This window comes from Mercenaria mercenaria, chromosome 14 (genome assembly GCF_021730395.1).
Source record: "Mercenaria mercenaria strain notata chromosome 14, MADL_Memer_1, whole genome shotgun sequence".
Taxonomy (NCBI): Eukaryota; Metazoa; Mollusca; class Bivalvia; order Venerida; family Veneridae; genus Mercenaria; species Mercenaria mercenaria.
Window position 1 is genome coordinate 17,323,888 of NC_069374.1, and position 24,687 is coordinate 17,348,574.

At 37.8% G+C, this 24,687-nt stretch overlaps 1 protein-coding gene across 2 annotated transcripts in view; it reads left to right on the plus strand.

Annotated features, from left to right (window-relative positions):
- The window catches only part of LOC123526462 (msx2-interacting protein-like), a 73,392-nt gene extending 54,202 nt beyond the window's left edge, over positions 1-19,190 (plus strand). For both annotated transcript variants that reach the window (XM_045305619.2, XM_053522989.1), the window contains 6 exons: positions 39-10,530; positions 10,815-11,261; positions 11,584-11,719; positions 12,070-13,205; positions 13,589-13,747; positions 14,511-19,190. In XM_045305619.2, coding sequence (XP_045161554.2) covers positions 39-10,530; positions 10,815-11,261; positions 11,584-11,719; positions 12,070-13,205; positions 13,589-13,747; positions 14,511-14,642 — 12,502 coding nt within the window. In that variant the 3' untranslated portion in view covers positions 14,643-19,190. The remainder of the gene's footprint in view (positions 1-38; positions 10,531-10,814; positions 11,262-11,583; positions 11,720-12,069; positions 13,206-13,588; positions 13,748-14,510) is intronic.
- The last annotated feature ends 5,497 nt before the right edge of the window (positions 19,191-24,687 follow it).

Sequence of the window (24,687 nt, forward strand, 5' to 3'; positions counted from 1 at the left end):
ACGTTCAGAGGGTTTATATGAGTAACTTGTGTTTTCAGACAATTTGATGAATACAGTCAAGGCAGCAGTCAATACGTGGAGGATGATTATGAGGCGGCATTACGGGAATATGGACACAGTCAACGTGAACGTCATGAACGGACTAGCCAGAGTCCTCCTGGATATGACGAAGTGTACTATGAACGTACCACCTCACAAAGTGGGCATGACTTTGACCCTTATGAAAAACATAGGTTTGCTTCATATAGGAGTTTAAGCCCCGGAAGTGATCGTGAAATGGATATAGCTGATGAAGAATTTAGATACAAAGCACGAACTCCTAGTGATGAAAGATATTACTATAAAGAAAAATTTTACGATGAAACGCGATCTCGTGATCGATCACACAGCAGTGATAGTGAACAGCGTTACAGACTGTCGTCGGAAGTAGTGCGAAGACGAAGTAGGAGCCGGTCTCCGACTTTGTCAAAATTGAAAAGAACCAAAGAATTACCCATATCATACAGATCTCACTCCCCGCCCACTCCTACTGAAGAAGAAGGCTATAATAGTCCAACAGACTTTGAAAGTGCTTATAGAAAATACGGGGATTATAAGAAAAGACCAAGTTCGAGTAGTGTCGAGGGTGATAGAAAAAGTGGTATTCTTATGAATACAGGACTCCGTAAGGAAATAGAATCTAAATCAGAAGAACGTTCATCACGTAAAAGATCGTATGATCAGTTGTCACCAAAGCGTTCAGATTCATTACATAGAATTGAAAGGCAGCATAGCAGAGGAAGTAGGGCAGATTCTCTTTATGACTATGAACGTGAAAAACTCTCTGCGAAGGAACTTATTTCAAAAGTTCAGCGGTTAAGGTCAGAAGTGAATGAACGCTTGGGTGTTAAAGATAGTCCAAGTTCTAGTTCTAATAGTGAAATTGATCCGTCAACATTGACTGAATCGGATTTAATAAAATTACATCGTGAAAAACAGAAATTATTGCAAAAATTAACGTTAATTGACGATAGTGGGAATTTAAGTGACAATGAAAGTGATTCACGGCATGGATCTAGTAAGAAAGCACGTTTGGATTTAAAATACTTACAAAAGTCAGACTCTCTGACTAAACAGGAATTAAAAGAAAAACTAAAACATTTAGATGAGACACAGAGCTATCGTAAACAAATGGATGCTCTAAGGAAGAAAGAACACCTCAGGGATTATAAGAAATCTAAATCGGCGAGTGATGTGAAAAAAGACATTTTGGATTATAGTGAAGAGGATTCTTACTCTTTGAATTCACCTCGGGATTATCCATCTGGATTTATGCCAAAGAAAAGGCGAAAGGTTGAAGGTGATAGTGACAGAAAAAGTAGGTCATATCGCTTGAGACATGAAGAAGACACAGCTGGATTTAGTAGTGATGATGAAAAAGAGAAACATGAAATATTAAGACAAAGTAGTGCACATGCGGATTTATATTCCTCAAAGTCACGAACGTTATCAAGTCTTGATGCAAGGCTTGAGAGTGCAGAATTTTCTTCTCATTCGAAAGAAGAGTCGCGTCGTGTGTCCTCAGGAAGTGACAATAATAAAGAGCATAGTGAACACAGTAGTCGCAGTCATCGGCGGCATAAAAAACGGGATAATCATATAACACCGCTAATTCCACTAGGTGACGATGATATGCCCGACCCAGAGACCTCTGATCCGCGATTACCGCGTGGCAAATGTGAACGCCCACAGGTGTTACCGTTGCCAGATTTTGCTCAATTTATTCAATTTTCTCCATTACCATCACCTTGTCATTCACCAGAACGTTACAGTGATCTCCCAACAGACAGTGGTAGGGACAAATTACGCGAGTCTGCGGCAGATTCGGGTAATGCAGACACGGCATATCAGTCTCCTTGTTTTTCACCTCAAAGTAGTAGTAGTAAGACTCATTCCCCGTCCCAGTCTCCAAGTGGGTCGGGATCTGATACTAAAGCTAACACGAACTCTGACAGTGGAAGTGGAGAGATACCTCTCGGTTTTCCAACTGAAACTGAACAAATTGATCCCGATGTGAATAAAACGGACAGTTTAGATTCTGTACCAGATCCAACAAAAGTTCCGGAAGAATCAAAAGAACATGATGATAGTTTCTCTGACAATAATAGTGATGTTGATAATTTAGCATCGGATAATCTTTCAATTGAAGAAAGAATTCGCCAACTTGATGTGAAATGGAATAAAGCGCAAGCAGTTAACGCAGTTACACCTAAAGTAATTCCTGATGTTGACAGTATGGTGAATAATTCAACATCCACAGCCTCGCCATTACTGACACCATACACAGCGTCTCCAGTTGTAACCACTGCCGCTTCGAGTCCATCTGCCTCGGCTTTATATTCCAAATACAGAATCCGGAAAAGAAATGATCCATCTGGGTCAGGAGCTGAAAAGGGCGATGGTCCATCGGAAATTGTACAGACTGTCTTGTCAAAATCAAGTATATTTGATCAGGATAGTAAAAGACTTGGTCAAACAGATGAATCTAGTGAAAATAAGGAAGTTCCATGTACAAATGAAAATTCACCCAAATCATACAGTGCATGGAATAAGACAGACATTAAAGAAAATCCAATGGTGACAGTACCAGGTTCACTTTTAGATCGATTAGGTCAAGGAAGTAATGGTTCCTTTCCAACATTGACAGTAAATACAACATTTCCTAGTGCTACAAATGTGTCAGTGAACAAAACAGACTCAATGAATGCTAGTATATTCAGTTATGACAGTAGGGCAGCTAAAATTAGCCCTCTTCCATGTTTGGATATACCAAGTGTTAATGATAAAAATAGTTTATCAGTATCTCCTGTTGCAATGGAAGATAATCTGCTCCAAAAGTTTGACACCTCTGATAAATCACCTAGGTTAGAACGAAATGGTTTGAGTGGAAGTGACTTGGATTTAACAAAAACTGAAATTGAGAAGTCACCAGTATTACCAAAGTCAATTTTGAAAAATAGAAGTGATTCGGATTTAAGCTTAACAAACAAGAACATTATGGATAAAGATGATGTTGAAAATGATGTTAAGTCAGATTCCGGTGTGGAAAATAAACTAGAAAACTGTTTTAGAGAAAACAAAATGGATCTAAATGATAAAAGTGAAATGATCAAAAGTGAAAAGAATGAAAACACTAATGACGCTTATACAAATGATGTTAAGTCTTCTAACCTAAATGGAGAAAATATAGATGTAAAAGATGAAAAGTGTGAAGATGTTAAAGAACTAAACAAAAGTGGTGCTAAAAAGGAGGATACACATAAAGACTTGGCATTTCAGACCAGTGATGAAAAACATAAATATGAAAGTGCTACACATGACATTAATAAAACAGAAAATAAACATGTAATGATGGACACATCACAAAATGAGAGTACTGTAAATGAAGATTCAAAAACTGAAAAGACTGTCAAGCCAGAGGCTATTACTAATCAAGCAGACAAAATTAAAGAGGAATGTGCTTCAGATAACAAGAAATCTGAATCTGATTCAGAAACAAAAGCTGCTAAGTCAGAAATCAAAATGGAAGTAGAGACTCCTCAGGAGAACAAGAAAATTGAACAAAAACCACAGTCTAGTAAAACTCCCGACAAAGAGAAACATTCCAGCAAAGATTCCAGCAAATCTTCCAAAGATAACACATTTAAAGAACCTAGTCATAAGAAACAAAAATTGTCTAAAGATGGTAAAGATAAGAAGTCAGATTCAAGCCATAAAGACGAGAAACATAAAAAGAAAGAGTCTGATAAGAAGGGGGAGTCTTCCCACAAGTCAAGCAGTGAGAAAAAAGATGAGAAACATAAGGAAAAACATAAATCAAAATCAGATAAAGACAAGAAAGAAAGTGATAAGAAATCAAAAGATAAAGATGAAAAGAAAGACTCTAAAGATGAAAAGAAAAAGAAAGTTGAGAAAAAGGAGAAAGAGAAAAAAGATGAAAAGGTAGATAAAGAAACTAAAGATGATAAGGCAGATAAACATTCCAAAGAAAAGAAAGATGATAAATCACATGGTAAAGATGGTGAAAGTAAAGACACCAAAGAGAAAAGTAGTGAAAAGAAAGAAAAAAGTGAGAAGAAACATGAGAAGAAAGAAGGCCATAAACATGATAAACATGGATTAAAATCTCCAGATAAAAAGTCAAAGTCTTCGCATAAAGAAGATGAAAGCAAAGATCAGAAAGAAAAATCTAAGGAAGCTTCTCAAAAGGAGTCTGCACCTAAAGAAGGCAGTTCTAAAGATGGTGAGAAGGACAAACAAGACAAAGACAAGACTGAAAAGAAAGGTGAATCAAGCAAGAAAGAACATAAAAGCTCTTCCCATAAGACAAAGAAAAGTAAAGATGAAAGTAGTAAGAAGTCAAAAGATGAAAACAGTGATGCTAAAACTGTAAAAGACGAAACTGCTGAACCCAAGAAAAGCAAGGAGGAAGAAAGCAAGAAAGTAAAAGATGATCACAGTGAACATAAGAAGAAAGATGAGTCAAATAATAGAAATAATAAGGATTCACCAGACAAAAATAAGGATGTAAACAGGAAAGAAAGTTCAGAAAAGAAAAGTTCTGAGAAAGCAAAAGACAAATCAAGCAGTGGGGAGAAATGTAAGGAAGACAAATCAAAGGGCAAGGAAAAGGAAAATAAAGATAAAGACCCAGACCATTCAAAGTCAAAGAGTAGTAAGCCTTCATCTAGTACAAATACAACAGAGTCAAGTGACAAGCCAAAAGCACAGTCAAGTGAAGCAAAAGTTGAGAAACCAAAGGCTGAAAATGAAAAAGATGAGAACAAAAAGACTGAAAATAAGGAAGATAAGAAAAGCAAGGACAGTGAAATGACAAAAAACTCCAGCTCTATGAAAAAGTCCTCAAAAGATACAGATTCTCATAAGAAAAACTCTAAAACTGAGAAATCGAGCAAGAATAATAAAGTAGAAGCTAAAAAGGAAGTTAAGCCCAAGGAAAAACCAGAACCAGATATCAAAAATAAGAAGGAAACTCCTAAAAAGAAAGAGAAAGACCATCCTATCTATAATGGTTTGACTGAAGAAGATCTTGCTATCTTTGCCCAGTTTGCTGATGAGTCGAGCCTATCAATGTATGCTAAAGTGAAGAGGCGTTCTACTGAAAAGAAACTCCATCATGATAAAGAACATGAAGAACAAAAGAAACTGATCTGTGAATACAAGAGAAACCAAAAGGGCGTAAAGAAACATAGTCTCAGTGATATCACTGAAAGTAGTGAGGTCAGCTCGGATGATAATAGACGGAAATCTGGATCTGGACAGAAAAACAAGAAAAAGTTTGTTTTCTCCTCTGATGATAGCGATAGTTCTACAGATACAGGGGCAGATATACTACACAAGAAAAACAAATCAAAAATGCAGATGAAGAAACCAAAGAGAATTCTTGATATCTATTCATCAGATTCAGAAGAAGAAGAAGAAATTGGCAGCAAAACACCTTCCAAGAAATCAGCATCAGGAAAGAAAAAGATACCAGAAATACATAGGGAACATGAAAACAAATTTGAATTCGATAGTATCAGTGATTCAGATAACAAAACTAGTGCTACCAAACAGGCAAAAGTCAAAACTAAAACAAAGGCAAATAAGAAACCGTCAAAGTCGAAATCAGAATCAAAATCTCAACCTAAGAGTGAGAAAAAGGAAACTCTCAAACCAAAGAAGCCAAAAATACAAAGGAAGGACCTTAGTTTCAAAGACCTTTTCTCTGATGATTCTGATGATAGTATGGACTCAGATAGTGACAGCGACATTATGATGACATCTAAAACCAAGAAGAAACCATTCTTCAGTAAAAGTGACAAGAACAAAAAGAAGCTGCCAAGAGGAAGTTCTATCTACACATCATCTGAAGACAGTGATAGTGAAAGTGATGAAGAATTCAAACCAATGTCTCCTCCCAAAACTACAGTTCTTCCTAAGAAAACAGATAAGAAGATTACCCCATTTAAAGATGCAGGCAGAAAAGACCATGACAGTGACTCATTGAATTCAGATACTGAAATAAAAAATGAAAAGAGCAAGAAAAACTTGAAAAATAAGTTTGAAATAAAACATGATAATAGTTTTGATAGTGACCACAGCTTCCTGTCTGACCCAGAATTGAATAAAGTCAACAAAATTAAGACTGAACATAATGATAACAAAGTTAATAACAAAATGGACAGTGAAATTCTTTCTAGCTCTGACGCTGAAAAGAAATTGAAGAAACAAAAATCAAAAGAGAAAGTGGAAAAAGACATACATAAATTTAACAATAATAAGAAGCTTCATGACATAATAACAGATGATGGACGATTCGACAATCTTGCAAAGCTAGAAATGGCAAAAGTTTACTCTGAAACAATGTATGAGAAAGATACTTTGTTGTCTAATTTGACAAACAAAGACAATCTTCCTCCCATACTTGCTGACATCAACAAAGAACCTCTCTATAAATTGGGAATGGAATCTGTCAGGAATGATATTCCAAATTTGAAAGATATCACTTTTGATGAGAAGTTGGGAAAAATTAAGAATAAGAAACATAAGAAAGAAAATAAGAAGAAAAAGAAGAATAAGGAAAAAACTGGAAAAGAGTCATCTTCAAAGGAAAAGGTTGAAAACACTAGTAACAAAACTGTTGAGCCCAAACCTGAAATTCCACCAAAAACTGTTGATTATGCAGAGCAGCTTAAACAAGATTCTGATTTGGAAAATGCAAATGCAGTGAATAGAAATTTGTTTGATGAAATGAAGACAATGAAATCACCAGAAGGCAAAAAGAACAAAACCAAGAAGGAAAAAGATGCAGCAGCAAACAACAATAAACAAGCCTTGGATAAAGAAAAACCTCAGCCTGAACCAGATAGATCATCTGATTCTCAGTTTTTGTCCGACTTGGAGAAAAGGAAGTCAGACCAAGTGGAAAAATTACCTGTCACTAGTAAGAAGCCTGATTTGAAGAAATCGCCTAATTCTGATGTGTTCGATTTCCAGGAGGAAGAGAGTAAAATGAAGCCAATTAAGGAATCTCACATGAAAGTTATGAAACCAGAGTCGTATGAGGTCAAGGTTGCTGGTGACCATGACACTGATACTGCTTCTAATGTTCCTGTGGAGATACAAGGGGTTGAAATAGAGTACACAACAGATGAGCATGACTATAAAGATGAAGGAAATGTATGTCCTGAGGTAGAGACAACAGAAGTTGTAATTGAAGAAGCTACTGAAGTGAAAGTTGAGAAAGAAAAACCAAAGCCAAGAAAGCGAAAGGGTCGTAAAAATAGTGGAAAAGAAGGACTGGGTGATCTTACTGAAGAAGCAGTTTCAAGTCTGTCAAAGGAAAGCAAAGCTCAAGTCCAAGGTGACATTCAGACTGAAGTTGTTCAGTTTGAAGCACCTGTTTCTAATGAACAGGAACTAGTTATAGATGAGGGTGTATCTCTGCATGTAGAAGATGAAACAGATAAGGCTGTGGAATCAATAGTAAATGACGAAAACGATGAAACAGCAAAGGCAGTGGAATCAATCTTGCTGGATGGTATGCCAACATATACAATATCTGAACCAGTGGAACCAACACCTGAACTTGATCAAAATTACCTACAGCCTGAGTTTGCCCCTAGTCTTCCTATACCTCAGGTTGGAACCGAGGTTGAAACAGCAACAGCTAATACCCTCAAGGGAAAGAAAGGCAGGAAAGGAAGAAGAACAAAGTCAGGTCAAGGTGATGCACTGCTTAATGAAAATTCAAGCAAGATTTCAGATGGGAAACCATTTGACTTGTTGGGAGATACTGTTTTTGCTACTAACATCTCGAATTCTCTAGACCAAAATGATGATGATGATGATGGTAGATTACAGATTGACTTTGACCCGCCAAAACCAGAGGTCAAACAGAAGAAGCCCAGAAAACCCAAACAAACAAAGGCTAACAAAATGAATCCTGAAGCTGCAGCATTAGCTGCTGAAAACAAGCTTGAAAATCTGTTTGGAAACTTCAACAGTCAAGGTCAGAATAAGGATGAGCTGAATAGAGATTCCCTTAGCAGTGAGAGTTCAGAACTTGAAAGAGCTAAGCATGAAGACCTGTTATTTATGGACAGGGAGGATCAGAGACATGATTCAGATATGATGTCTCCAGATGAGCGTTCTACCTCTGATGACTTGACAAGTCCAGATGTTATAAAAGCCAAGCCTAAAAGGGGCAGGAAGCCTAAGAATAAAGATCCAGTCAGTGTCCCAGTACCAAGGACAAATTCACCAAGGGCAACCAGAACTTTGTCTCCTAGATCACCTCGTAGCAACTTTGATCCAAAATCTCCTGAACCAAAGTTGAATGGTCCCAAGAATTTGATCATAGATGAAGGAAATAAAATAGTTACTAATGTGTTTGATTTTGATGATGATGAATCTGGGTCAAATGTCAGCCAGATTCCCACTACTGTTGCACCCACAGTTGCAACAACAACAACAACAACACCAAAGCAGCGAAAACCAAGGCAAAGGAAGAAGGGGGAACCAGGTTTGCAGAGTCCAGAAAATCGTGGTCTGTTTTCCAGTCCGGAGCACTGTGATAAGCTGGTTATTGGAAGTCCAGATTCTAAAGGTGTATTTAGTCCTGATCATAAAGTGCAATACAATACATGGGAGAAAAAAGCATTGTTCTCACCAACATTCCAACCAGAAGAGCCAAAGCTTGATGTTAAAACTGCAGCTGATGATAAACCACCAGAGCCATTATTTAAAGCATTCTTTGAAGCCAAGCCCAAGAATGAGAAAGACCTAGAAAAAACCAATCCCTTACTTGCAAAGAAGGGAATGTTTAGTCCAAAGGAAGGGGAGAACAAGACTCTTACTGCTGCACAGATTATGAGCAACGTGGACAAAACAATTGAAGATGTCTCTAAAGGGCTCTTTGAAAGTACTGACGATGAAGCAACAGTTCATTCCACTGAAACAACTCCTGTCCAGAAAAAACGTCAGTCCAGAAAAAGCAAGGATGAGGATATGAAGGCTTCACTAAAATCTCCAGTTCCAAAGTCACCTATGATGAAATCTCCTGTTGTAAACCATATAAACAGTCCACCCCCCTCAATGCCAGTACCTCATCAACAACCTTTGGTGTTGCCTGGTATGGGAATTGGTCAGCCAACTGCTCCAGCACAAATAGGAGAGCCACAGGTTGCAGGACATGTTGGAATGTTTGGTCAGATGTCGCCACCAGTGTCAATAGCTGCGTGTCGTGCTCCAGGACAGGCGAACTCTGCTCCAGAAGCTGCTAAAAGTGCTGAAGGTCCACAGAAAACTCCTGAGAAGATTGTTTCCCACCCTTCACCCATTAAGACAACTGTGTTGCAATCACCAGTGAAATCATCGGGTATTACAACAGTTGCACAGACAACTAGTGCAACAACAGTTATGTCATCATCTTCAGCGTCTGTACCGAAAGATCTCCGAAAAGTTGACGGAGCAATGGAGGGAGTGCTGAAGAATTCAATGCCAGGTTTCCTTGTTCCAGGAGTTTCAGCAACTACTGCAGTGAATGTTGTACAAGGAATGTCTACTGCTTCAAGTATGGCACAGACAACAGTTGTACCATCAACAACAACTGCAGCAGTCACAGCAGTAGCAACAGCATCAGATATGTCGAAAAGGCAGCAACAGATGGAGAAATTGGCACAAGAGCAGCAACAGTTGGAGCAGCAGAGGTTACTAGAGCAGAAGATAATTGAACAGAAACAAGCAGAGCTTCAGAAACAACAGGAACATCATGTGAAGTTGAAAGAGATTGAGCTGAAGAAGCAGCTAGAGCATCAGAAGCATTTGGAAGAACAACACAAAATATTACAGGAGCAGATGAAGAACAAAGAACTGCAAGAAATGAAGAATAAGGAGGAAGCTATAAAGAAAGAACAAGAGAAGAAGCGTTTAGAAGAACAGTATAAATTGTTACAGCAGCATCAGGAACATTTGAAGCAGCTACAAGCTGCAGGGGCTACTGTGGGTCCAGGTTCACAACTAGGCCAGCAGGCACTGTTGTCACCAGGAGGGCTTCCACGGCCTAGACCAAGCCTGCCGTCTCCAAATGATGGCAAAGCTGGACCAAGGCCGCCAATATCGGCTCATCATGCAATGCCACCAGGAGCTTTTGGTCTGCCAGTGCGCCCAGGTCAGTTCCCACCTCATTTGACCCAGGCACAGATTCAGGCTATGCAGCAACACTTGGTGCAACCTCTAGGTCAAGACAAACCACCAACCAGTGCAGAGATGGCTCTCAAGCATCAACAGCTCCAGCAGCAGATTGCTGCTCAACAGAAGGCCCAAGTTCAAGCCATGGCAGAGCAACAGGCACAGATTGCAAAGCAGCAAGCCACCCAGGCCAAGCAGAGTTCACAACAAGCTTCAGCAGGGAAGCAACCAGCTCATAGCGGCCCAGGCAAGAGTGGTCCAGCAACTGCAGCAGTCAAAAAGGGAACAGAATTGCAGGTTTGTAGCTGCTAAAGATCAATTCTCAATTCATTTAGTCTGTGAAATTAAGAATATATCATTTAGAGATTTGAACCTAATGGGTAAAAAGAAGCATAATTGCTGTGTCTATTGAAAATACAGTGTTTCGGCAAAATGAAGATTTAATCCTTTTGATTTTGTTCTAAATTAGAATGAATTTTAAACATAAGATTTTCTATTATATAATTATGTGTGTTTACAGAAAATGTTTAAAACATTTATGTAAAGAAGCATGAGATTTAAAATTTCATTTTTCTCTTCAGCGTCCTCCCACAAGCCAGGGACCAGGTATTCAGCCATTGATTGGAAAGGAAGGTGCTCCATTACCAGGCAGCCAGGAAGCCGCAAACCAGCTGACACAGCAAATCAAGCAGCAACTAGCACTCCAAGCTCAGCACGGTCAGGGTCATCCAGGCTCTCATGGAGGACCACCACAAGTTCCACATGGCTTACCTAGTTGGCAGGTACCCCATATGAGACCAGAAGGTCCCAGACAGCCAGGACCACAAGGTCCAGTTACTGGTGAGGCCCGAACTTCCATGCCTGGACCGGTGCCAGTTCTAGGTGGAAATCCACAACAGGTGCAGAGAGTGTCTCCTAATCCACCAACCAAGTCGCCAACAGTGGCACAAACAGCACCAAATATGGTTCTCGGCTTCTCCCAGCATCAGACAGCAGCCCCAAGGGCACCGAGTCCAGCTGTGGCAAAGGTACAGTTCTTTTTTCAGTGTGTGCATTATAATAATTGCATACAAGTAATAAGAAATTTTTCCTTCAAACAGTTTTACTTACTTTTTGTGGAAGAAAATGTATTTGCTATTTTACAAGACTACATACATGAAATGAAAATTCTGCAGTCTTTTTGAATTGATAATAAACCTTGCTGAATGCTGTAAGTTTTTGTGTTTTAAACAGTAACAGAATTTGCACTCTGAACTATGCATTTTGCGAAATACTGTTCACCTAAACCATAGGGAACATTTCATCATAAGTAAATTTTCACTAAAGGGTATGTGTGTATATATATTTCAGACGGCAGAAAGGCAAGGACCAAATGGCAAATGGTCGGGTACAACAGGAGCGCCTCCGAGACCCAGTCAACCAGATGTTCGGCCTAGAGTACCAACAACTGAGGCATGTCCACCAGTATCAAGGCCGGAGATATGGGGTATGTACTTAGTTAGTCCTGAACATACTGTCTGATATGCACTGATTATATCATTTCATATGATAACGAAATTTGATAGTGACATAACAGTTCCCATATGTGTTAGCTCTGTTCTTGTCTTTCTCAGTACTTGCATACCATTAAGTACCATACGTACAAAATTTACAAGATAAATAGTTTTATCGTAATGATATTTATGGATTGACGAACTACAAAATCCTTGAAAATTAGTTCAACATGAAAATTAATGACAGTAAAGTGCTTAAAAGAAATATAGAGTGTTATTACTTGATACTAAGACTTAAACTGTATTTCTTTTATTATCAGTTTCAATTTCCTTTCTCCTACAGGTGTAAATGGACCTCCAGGTTCTACTTCCATTGGTATGAACCCCACCCCGAGACCAGCGCATCAGCAGCCTCCTTCTGCCCATCAGCAGCAGCCTGACACTCTACAGTTGACCCGACCTCCTGCCCCAGTAGAGAGGGGCAACAAGGATAAATTCTTGCAACAACAACATCTGCAAGAGCTACACAGACAAGAGATGTTGAAACAACAAGAAGAGATGCGACAGCAACAATTGAGGGACCAGGCTTTACATGCTCAGGCTCAAAAAGAGCTTCAGATTCATAAGGAACGTGAAGAGAGGGAGAAGCGTGAAGCTCAGGCTACTCTTGCATCTCAAAGCCAGTCGGACCCAAGACAGTCCCCGGCTGTTAGAATGACGTACCCGTTCGTCGAACCGAGGCCACCGAGCCGAGATGGTGGAAAGATGCAGCAGAGTCCAGCCATTGTTGATCCAAGAGATCCTCGTTTCTCGCAGCAGTTTCCCGGTCATCATCCTGCAGATTTACGCATGGGTTCTTCACAATCGAGCGCTTTCAGTCCCGCAGCTGGCAACAGTGGAGATCCAACTCACATGTACACCCAGGCAGAACTGCAGCGGCTCCAGAATGGACTCATTCCAGCATATCCCCCAGGTCTGTTGATACGTGAGCCTCACTTGATCCCTGGACATGCACCTTATATGCTTCCTCCTGGACATCTAGCATACATGGCACAGCAAATGGAACACCAGCAACATTTAGTTGATGGCCGACCACCATCAAGGGGAACCAGTCGGCCACCATCAAACCAGCCAGTGCATACAGTGTCTCCCACTCAGCAGACTCCAAATGACCAACGGAACCAAGGCAGAAGCCAAGGTCAAGGTCAGGCCATGGGACCACCGTCAACAAGAGATCCGCATCCAGGAGATGGCAGCTTGTTGAGCTTGTTGCAACGCTACCCTGTCATGTGGCAAGGTGTTCTCGGATTGAAGAATGACCAGTGTGTTGTCCAGATGCATTTTATCTCTGGATTCCAACCTTTGGTCAAGATGTCATTGCCCCAGCAGGCTCCTGATGGTACAGTACAGCCCCTCAGGATTGCACAGAGGATGCGACTGGAACAGGCACAACTTGAGGGGGTTGCCAAACGCATGCAGGTACATAATTCATTAATTCTAATATTTATGTCCACCTGACCAAAACCTTTTCTATAGACAAAATGATTGCAAAATTATTGCGTTCACCTGTAATGCATGAATAAACTTGATAAAACTGAAATGGAAATCATGCTTTCGCAGAAGGCCAGTATAGCCTATTGGGGGTGCACTTCAGGAAAAACCAGTTGGCAAATTATGACTTGTGACTGAAATCTTCATAACGCTTCTCTGCAAATGTAGATGAACAAGTGTTGGAAACTGGTAAGTCGTCGTAAATCTGCTGGGAAAGCTAGAATTTTTATTTTTTTGCATACTCTATAAAAGTTCTGTAAATAAATACTTTTATCATACGTATACTATAAACACACGTTTGTCACTTACAGATGGAGAAAGACTACTGTATGATGCTGGCGTTGCCGTGTGGACGTGACCATACAGATATATACCAGCAGACACGAGCCATGTCAACGGGCTTTATCCAGTATTTACAGCAGAAACAGGCGGCTGGTATTGTAAATGTTGCAGATCCAGGCTCCCAACAGGTACAGTACTTACTTCATACATCTTAAATACTACAATATAATATTTCTAGGGATTAATTTTTGTGGTTGCGTCATTCCACAAAATTAAGTTCCCACGTTAATATATAATTTCTTTTAATCCATGAAATATAGAATTCACAAAGATATGTCCCTGTGAAATTGCTATTTCGGTCGAAACCACTAAATTTTATACCCATAAATTATAAATAATTTATTTGTATTAACACATGTGGCTAATATTAAAAATGTCTCAGTATACTTGTAATAGGTCCTTGGAGACATGTCTACTTTAACACCAAATTAAATTGCAGTAAAAATAGTTATTTGGCAAAAGTGGGTTTTTTTGTGGAAGTTTTGGATTTCAGATTTTGAAAAAAAAGAATAGGAAATTTGTTACTGTGTAATTTTCGTACACTGGGGTTGCAGCAATGCAACAAATTGAACCTCTGACAGCAAACAGATGCAGTTTCATCCATTTTATATCCAGGAATTCATGGTCCTTCAGAAAAAAGTCATTTTCGGCAAGTTTATAAACATTCCAAGCCTGTGAAATAAATTACTTTGAAAGTATTTGTATGTAACTAATGGACTTACTATAGAAATCTAGAAGAAAACAATTCCTATGAACATTAATGACTTCACAATAGTTGAAGCTGTTTCAAAGTTTAAGTATGGGTTACAATACAGTAAGTTTTACAAGGTACATTGTATCGTCTTTGAAAACCAACATTTTGAACTAAAACATTCTTATTTCTCTTTTCAGCCTGCATATGTGGTCCATATATTTCCACCATGTGATTTCTCACAGACAACATTGTCTCGACTTGGATTTGACCTTCTGTACCAGGTCAAGGACTTGGCTCATTTAATTGTCATCATAGCAACGGTCGCTTAAAGGTGAATGTCAAATTGATCTGGTATAAATTAGCAGCAAAAATGGGAGGAGCAGAGAGTATATACATTGTATTTCAGAGAAGAAAATGAATCTTTTCGTTCGGGATTTAACACGCTGATGTTACAATGTACCGATAAAAGACTATATTGAAGAATGTGACGATTTCATGGAACTTCGAAACTTTGGTTGGAGAACTTATAGTGAAAGAAGTATCTGTGAAAGAAATCCTGGATTTGACAATTTCATTTTACTCGGAAATGGATTAATTTTGACATTATCACTTCATAAGTGTTTTTAGTTTAGTGGCATTAGGAATACAGAGCTTGTACAGGGTTATATAAACTTTTGAGACTATTGCTTACAGCTAGACGGAGTAAACAGTTGTTTCTCAGAAACACATGTTGTCTATAGTTATTGTGCATAATTACATAAACGCAAAAATATTGTGTAATGAATATATTGGATATACATTGTGGAACAGTACATGGAGTAAATATTCAGTAATATAGTGAAACAACTCTGTGTTGTACTCCGATGTTGTGTTTATGTACTCGATTACTATTGTGCTGTGACAAAAAAAAGACTTGACAAAAAATCCACAAAAAATAGACTGCCGTGTCTGCTAGTGATGTAAACATGGAATATTTTTTCATATTCATGCATGGAATTATAGTTTGGCAAAAAAACTTGTTTTTGCTGATCCATGCAGTTGCATTAAGTGTGAGGTATGAAATTGACAGACAGTCTGCTGCAATTTCTGTTGTTGATGTTTCTATTTGAGCCATCCCATGGGAAAACCAACATAGTGGGTATGCGACCAGCATGGATCCAGACCAGCCTGCGCATCCGCGCAGTCTGGTCAGGCTCCATGCTGTTCGCTTTTAAAGTCTATTGGAATTCGAGAAACTGTTAGCGAACAGCATGGATCCTGACCAGACTGCGCGGATGCGCAGGCTGGTCTGGATCCATGCTGGTCGCAAAGCCACTATGTTGGTTTTCCCATGGCACGGCTCATTTTATTTCTTGGATTTATTGGTTATATTCTGTTACAATGGATCTAATGTGTGATTTAGATTGAAACTAAAATGGATCTTAAATTGGAGTTTTCACATTAATGTGGATTTAATTGGGTGATTTATTATTGTTTCACTTACACATGTTACTTGGAGTTACATATGACACTGCCAGATTGAATTTTTTGTTGGAACTGTTTATAGTGTTGAGCATGTTTTTATTGAATTGACTATATAGTGCTTTGAAAATAAAGTAATTTTTCTTCTTATATATAGTCCTTTTCATTCAGCTGGAAAAGGCTAGTTTTTTTTTTCCAAGTTCTGATTTAATTTTTTTTTTTTTTTCTGAAGTCTTTACATACAATTTGTTTTTTTTTTTTTGCTTGATAGACATTTCTAAAATATTGATTCACGTTTTTAGTGAACATTAATATTTTGTGCTGGACACGATAATGTTTTTTTCTCCTGTTCAGACCAATTTTTCATGATCATTATTGCTTGATTGTTGTTTTAATTGCTTTAGAAATTTGTGCTAACATTTGACGGGCTTCTGTCCGGTTATGTTCATGTCATTTGATAGATAACGTAATTGTTATAAGACAAACCTCTAAAAGGACTTCATGTAAATGGCAGCTAGGTTTAACGTAAAACATTTTTTTTGTTGATACATTTGTTATTTTATTGCTGTGTAACACATCAATAACAGTATTACATTTATGACATATACATATGTACATGTTGTGTTATGTCTGTGTATTTGGGGAATTGTGTTTAGGAAAAGTGAATATGCAGGATGAGTGGAAAACTTTATTACTTGTTTAGTGCAAAATTGAAACACTAAAAATTACAAACTCTAGCTTCCAAGAAGAAAACGCATTGATTTTCATTAAAAAGAAAATTTGTAAATTAATTTTGAAATGTTGACGTGTGTTTAGCCATCCAGGAAGGAACTCAGTTGCTGAAAATAGATTTAAAAAATTTACATGTTCCGTTAAAGAACTTAAAATGGATAAGAAATTGAATTTTCTGTTAAGGAACTTGGAAAAATACATCATTAGAATTGCAGTAAATTTTTGTCAGATTTGATGAATGTCTTGTAATAATGCCAGGATTGGCAACGATCTTTTTTTTTCTTCGTGTAAACAGATTATATCCTTGTTTTCTAGAGAAATTAGGTCAAGGCTTTCCGTAATTGGAGTGTAATGTTTTTGTCCTTTATGTTTTACATTGTGCTGTTTAAACAGATACTAACATTTTTTGTCGGTGATGATGCGGTATGTTTCTTGAATTTCAGGATGTTCTGTAATGCATGGTGGGTATAATACTGATAATCGTTCAATCAAATAATTACGCAAAATTATAATATGTGATAAACTTGAACTGTTTTGTTAAGATTGCATGCAACATTGATTAATGAGGCAAAATGTATAAAGAATCATTGCAAAAATTGTGTAAGATTGGATCATCTTCTTTCACTAAATTAATGATGTTTGTTTAAATGATTTACAATGCAGGGGAAATTTTATGTTTTTAAAGCAAATTTGGTGAAACCTGATAAAAGTCATGCAAAAGAAATCACATCATGCAAGTCTTCATTATCTCTGTTTTTTTAATTTTCAAGACAAAAACTTTTTTTATGGTTTGTTAATAAGATAACATTTTTGTTATACTTCATTCCTTTCTGGTCCTTTTCAAGGGTAAACTTGAGCAAATTTTTTTTTTTTTTTTGACAGCCAGAAATTCAGGAGGTTAGACACCCATCATTGTTTTATATATGATACTGTGTAGTTACCATGGTAACCATGTATGTATATGTTACAGTTGTATAATGTTTACCCAACAACTTTGTTAATGATATACATATTATAGGAGAGTGTTATGTACATACGTTGTATTTTTGTAGAAAAAAAACAGAAAAAAGAAAATTGTGCAATTAAAGCAGAAAATTATGGACAAATTATTTGATCTCAGACTGGTTTGTTTGATTGAATGAAAACAAAATCATCTTTGTCTGTGATTTTTTCTGTCCGTCATTGAGTGAAAGAAAGAATGCTGAAACTTTGTTGATCAAATGTTAGTTGTTTTTTTTTCTCCTTTCTTTCTTTTCTTAAATACAATTGGAGATTCCTTTCTTAAAAGGATTTTTCAGGTTTTTTTCCTTTCTACATTTCAGCCGGAAGAGCCTTTTTCACAATATATACAAAATAGACTTCTATTTATTACTTTCCAAATGTGTTGTTAAAGAAGGGAAAAAATGTTTTCTTTCTTAATAGAGGGCATACAGTTTGATTTCTTGATAATTTATTTTGTGTTCTGTTTATATGGAGAGACTCCATATGAAATTAAGCTATATGAGCCGCGCCATGAGAAAACCAACATAGTGGGTTTGCAACCAGCATGGATCCAGACCAGCCTGCGCATCCGCGCAGTCTGGTCAGGATCCATGCTGTTCGCTTTCAAAGCCTTACGGAATTAGAGAAAATAATAGCGAACAGCATGGATCCTGACCAGACTGCGTGGATGTGCAGGCTGGTCTGGATCCATGCTGGTCGCAAACCCACTGTGTTGGTTTTCTCATGGCATGGCTCGTATGTTTTTAAGATAAAAAAAGGTGTTTGTGCGTCTAGAGTGGGTACAGACAAAAAATGCGGGTTTTATCTTGGTACCATGTTAGTACAACTTTTGTTTCCGGGTTTGAATTTGTTTTGCAGGAACTTGGGTAAAGTTCACGTTAACATGCATGTTATCCAAGTACAATAATCATGAAAGTGCTATCATTTTGTATATATTGAGAATGGGCCAATTTTCAATATTTTTGCCCACAATTTTTGTGGATATAAACTGAAAGATGAAGTTGTTTGCTGTTTGGATTTCTTTATTACAATTACTATTTAACTAAATTAAAATTTTAACATTTTTTTCTAACTTTTCTCTTTTTCATACTTGTCTACATTACTACTTGTTATTCATTGTTCACTTTATATGTAACTCATTATACATGCATTGTATATGTTTGTGTAAAGTCACTTACTGTGTATTACCATCGTTACCCTAGTTATAAATGTGTATATTTGGCTGTACATATGTGTATATAATATCGCAGAGCTATGAAGTTATTGTATATATTGTAGATAATATGACATTGTCTGTGTACATAAGCCAACAGCCTATTGTGATCTTTTCCCAAGAGGGACATTTCTATAGAGATAATTTAGGTTTCCATGGCAACCAGTCTTAGACATTTTCTTAATAATGACATTTGTAGGGAAAAATAGCTGGAGAACGGCAATCCTGCCCTTATTAGAAGCTTGGAGAACTGTCGTCTGCTTTAATTAAAACTGAGAAACTTAAGTTTATATTCAGATGATTCCTGTTTTGATGTATCTAGACGGATATTTTAAGAAGTGGGTTTTTTTTTGTAAATTTAGAACATTTCTGATATTGGTTGCTATGGTAACTGTTGTCATGTAGGAAGTTTGTTTCTTCCTTGGTCTTGTCTCACTAAAATCTGATTAAAATGTTAACAAATACATAAGTTTTTGTCTTTTATCTTTTGAATGACAGAATGTATCACTGAGTATTGAAAGTGAAATGCAGGTGCTAGTACAGTATATTGGATAAACGGCGATCAGAAAGGTTTTAGATCACTTTGACAAAATTTTTCTAACTTATGACAAAATGTGCCACAAGAAAAAATTCACCCTCTTCACTTTGACTTAGGTGGATAGCCTGGGAAGTCATTGATGATATATGTTTTGTCCATAAACTATACCAAATATCTCTACTACACTAATTATGCCCCCCTTCAAAGGAGAGGTACATTGTTTTGCATATGTAGGTCAGTATGTCAGTCGGTCGGTATGTAGACCAATCGGTTTCTGAATGATAACTCTAGAATGCTTGGGTCAAGGATCATGAAAGTTGATAGGCAGGTTGATCATAACCAGCAGATCACCACTATTGATTTTGAGATTAGTAGGTCAAAGATCAAGGTCACAGTGACACGGAATAGTTAAACGGTTTCCGGATGTTAACTTGAGAACGCTTGGGCCTAGGATCACAAAGCTTAATAGGGAGGTTGATCATGACTAGCAGATAACCCCTATTGATTTTAAGTTAAGTAGGTCAAAGGTCAAGGTCACAGTGATGGCTAACAGTTAAACAGTTTCTAGAACTTGAAAACGCTTAAGGATAGGATTACGAAACTTAATAGGGAATTTGATCATGCCTTGAAGATGACCCCTAATGATTTTGAGATCAGTAGGTCAAAGAGCAGGTCTACGGTTTCAGGATGATAACTCGAGAATGCTTGTGTCTAGGATCATGAAAGTTCTCGAGGGGGTTGGTCATGACCAGCAGATGACCCTGATTGATTTTGAGATCAGTTGGTCAAAGTGACCCGGAACAGTTAAATCGTTTTCGGAGATAACTTGAGGACGCTTTGGCCTAGGATGACGAAACTTAATACGGAGGTTTATCATGACAGCAGATGACCCTTACTGATTTTGATGTCAGTAGGTCAAAGGTCAAGGTCACATTGTTAAACCTTTTTTGGACGATAACTTGAGAACGCTTGGGCCGAGTATCACGAAACTTAATAGGGAGGTTGATCATGACCATCAGATGACCCCTATTGATTTTGAGGTGAGTAGATCAAAGGTCAAGTTCACACTGACCCAGAACAGTAGATTTTTTTTGCCAAATATCTAGAGAATGCTTTCGTCTAAGATCACATTTGATACGGAGGCCACTTACGACTGGTAAATGACCCATACTTATTGATTTGAGGTCAATACGTCAAACGTCCAGTGCACAGTGACCAAATAATTTCTGTTCCTTGTGCAGTTACTCAATGCATCAAGGGGGCATTTCGTGTTGTACAAGCTCTTGTTCGCTTTTGTAGTTTGTTATATTATCAATTTCCCTGACAAAACAAGACTGGATCCCCAGGGTACAAGTTGGACAAAATCTTTCATTTGATTTTATTGAGTAAAACATTCTAAATTACAAAATTGAAAAAAAAAATCTTGTGGCGATACTTCATTTTTAAACTTGATTACTCGAATAGAAAAAGGAAGGGGATTTTGTCTGCTGTTGTCATGTTGAGCAGGGGGGAATATTTGAGCCGCGCCATGAGAAAACCAACGTAGTGCGTTTGCGACCAGCATGGACAACCTGGATTACAAATGAGCCACGCCATGAGAAAACCAACATAGTGCGTTTGCGACCAGCATGGATCCAGACCAGCCTGCACATCCGTGCAGTCTGGTCAGGATCCATGCTGTTCGCTTTCAAAGCCTTTCGCAATGAGAGAAACCATTAGCGAACAGCATGGATCCTGACCAGACTGCGCATCCGCGCAGGCTGGTCCGGATCCATGCTGGTCGCAAACGCACTATGTTGGTTTTCTCATGGCGCGGCTCATTTGTAATCCAGGTTGTACATGTATCCCGCACTTGCACAAATTTACTGCTATAGACATGCCCATAAATACCATACATTTATGTAGACATCATAATCATGCAAGCAACCAGTCTCAGCCAGAAATATTTCAGAATCACTTTTATAATTAGACGTACATTATATTACTCAGGAATGCGTTTTTAGTCCGCAGACATTCAGTGTCACTAGGTGATCGTAATTAAATGCTTCACAGTTACATGCTTCACCATGTAAAGCAAGAGGATTGTCAGATAACTTTCAATGTTATTTAATAGGGTCTATTTTCTGACATAGGTTGTCTGAAATGGAGTCATTCAGAATTTTCATCCAAATCCTTTATTTTTGCAATTGTGTTAAGGACATGCAAATTGGATTTATGTTTCACATCTTTAGGCTGGTATGATTTCTTCTGTCTGATCAATAAAACAAACATCTCTTTAAATTTTGAATACTGTCAGTGACTACCTACAAAACAAAGACAATGGTCTATTCCAATCATTTACCAAAGGTTCAGGGTGAACTATTCGTATAGGTGGATGGTTTGTTGTTTGTCAACATTTTGTCTTGAGCATCTGCTCTGAAACTGCTAATCAGAATTACATCGAATTTGTTGAAAAAGTGGAAACTCTACTGGCAGGTAGCTCAACACGAAAAGACTAAAATGTTGCAGGCTCTGTTTAATTGAGCCTGTTCATGGACGGTAGTGGACATTTAAGTTACTATCCACGCTCTCTAGCCCTTGATTGAGCAGAACTCAACATTTACACATGCTACAAGTACAAAAAACAATTTAGAAATTAGAAACATCCGCAGCTGTGTTCATACGGCGGTGCGTAATGATACTCTTGCAGGTAATTCCATGAAAAACGGCGTATGGTCCCCAGTTAAAGGTTTGCCCGAAACGAGAAAACAATGGGCAGAACTGAACAAGCTGGAATTTAGAAATGGGATCTGAGGTTATGGAGGCTGCATATCACAGAAACTGCCAAAAAGACAAAATTAAATAGCAGACACCATATGCAAGGGGTGATTACTAGTATACAATACCTAAAGCTATGAAAGCGGGGGTATTGGACCACCCAGCTATGATAGCGGGGGTATTGGAACCACCCAGGCTGAAATGTTCAAGCTGAGAAACTAAACAGTACCAATAACACGACATAAAAGGGATCGAAATATAACAGCTCTGATTGTATGTACTGGGAGACTTTTTACGCCCGCCACACAACACAAACAACGCTGCTGTGATAATAAAATAGAAGAGTGGAAACTCCACAGGTCGCTCAACACGACAAAAAACTTGACCACTTTAAGGGGTAGTTAGAGCTAAGCATAGAGAAAAAAACTTGGTCTATAGCACCATTACAAGGTCCTCTCTTCATTTTATCCAAATGAGGGCACTTGACCCCTTTTTAGGGCCACTGGAGCTAACAGTAGAAATATCTTTAAATTACCTTTTCTTATTGAGTGGTTGATGGAACTTCATCAAACATGGTCTGTAGCATTCTTACAAAATATCCTGTTTATTTTTTCAAAATAGGGGCACTTTGCCCTTAACTGGGCAATTAGAGCTTAGAAAATGAGTTTTTCCCTTGAATCTTTTTTGCAGATCTTCGTAAAACTTGGTCCATAGCATCCTTGTTAATCAACTGTTAATTAAAAGGGGTGCTTACCAAAAATACTTACTGACGGTATAGATCATGATCAGACTGCAAAAATGGTCAGGCTGATCATGATCTACACTGGTCGCAAAGACAGGATCAGTCGTGTGCAGCATGATAATGGCTAATAAGTGTATTATTTTAAACCTAAGACACAATATTGTTTATACACACAAACCTGTTCATTTCATCCATTTTTTGCTCGACTATTTGAAGAATAAGGAGGCTTACTGCGCTCGTCACCGGTGTCTATTTTATGAAGTCCAATATCTTTTTTTATTATTTAAGATATTCAATTGAAACTAGCCATATTTGCGCATTGTGAAACTGTGCATGAATGTAGCAAGTTGTGTAAATCTTTCTGCATTTTTCCCCCAAATTATGCCCCTTTTTTAACTTAGAAATTTTGGTTAAAGTCCAATATCTTTGTTCTTACTTAAGATATTCAATTGAAACTTGCTGTACATTCTCATAGTGACTACGTTCATTAGTGTGACAAGATGCATAACACTATCTGCAGTATTTCCAGAGTTATGCCCCTTCTGATCTAATAAATTTTGGCTAACATTTTTCAAGGAGTACAATACTGTGTTTTGACCATTGCATATACTATGTTAAAACTTCACACTCATCCTTCAGGTAATAATGCAACGTTACTGCATCAGACCCCATAACTCTTAAAAGAACTTTAACAAAATTATCCCCCTTTTTGGACTTGGAAAATCTAGGACGAACTTTTGCATACAAACTGCTGTCTCTAAAGTCAGTGCAGATATTGAATGAAACTTTATACAAGTTATTGAGGTGTATAAAGCATGGTGAAAGGTGCATGCCCCAATAACTCTGAATTGTATTTTGGCAGAGTTATGTCCCTTTTTGAACTTGGAGATTCGTATGGAAATCTCCAAAACTAATGCAGTTATTTAATTGAAACTTCACACAGATGTTAGGTGAAAATTAAACAAGATCACGGCATCAAGTCCCGTAACATTTACATGAATTTGGACAATATACTTATTCTTAGAAAGAAAATCCATTTTACTGACAAGCCTTTGAATAGTCGAGCGTGTCGTCGTGAGATAGCTTTTGTTAAAAATGAAGTTTAGGCATAATGTACTGTATATTGTTTTGAATTACAATAGTGATCAATACATTATTGCCAAGAAATCAGTGTACAAACGTTACCTTTGGAAACATTCATGTACAAAATTAGAAAATAATTCAATAACATCAAAAGATTACTTTGCCTTTAGCCAAATTAATTTGTTCTTTGATGACAGCAATGAAACATTGTAACATATATCAGCATGATCAGTGTTTGTACAATGAGTATATGTCTTATAGCATCATAAGTATTACAATAGAAAAATGAATTTCATTTGGCCCTTAGCCAAAATTAGAAATACCTTTAAACCACTTCTTCTCATGAACGGCTTGAAGGATTTCCATCAAACTTGGTCTGTGGCATCATTATAATGTCCTCTCCCAATCTGTTCAAATGGGGGTTGGCAGCCCCTTTAAGGGGCCGCTAGAGCCAAATTTAGAAATACCTTTAAACGAATTCTTCTCATGAACCGCTTGAAGGATTTCCATCAAACTTGGTCTGTAATATCATTATAAGGTCCTCTCCCCAGTTTGTTCAAATGAGGACACTTGGTCCTTTTTCAAAAATATTAATATGGAGTTGAACACATGCCATGTCATCCATAGACATTTGGCTTTTTAACCTTTAGTCAGTTAAATTTCTAAAATGGACTGGTCAGTCATTCAATTTGGGTAGTATCACTTGTTTATCAAAGTGGTGTTCACTGAAAATTTACTGACTGAATAGCGAACAGCGCAGGCCATAATCAGCTTGCACTTGGTCTACACCTACACTGGCCGCAAAGGTAGAATCACTTGGCGCCAGCAGGCTAAAGGTTAACCAAT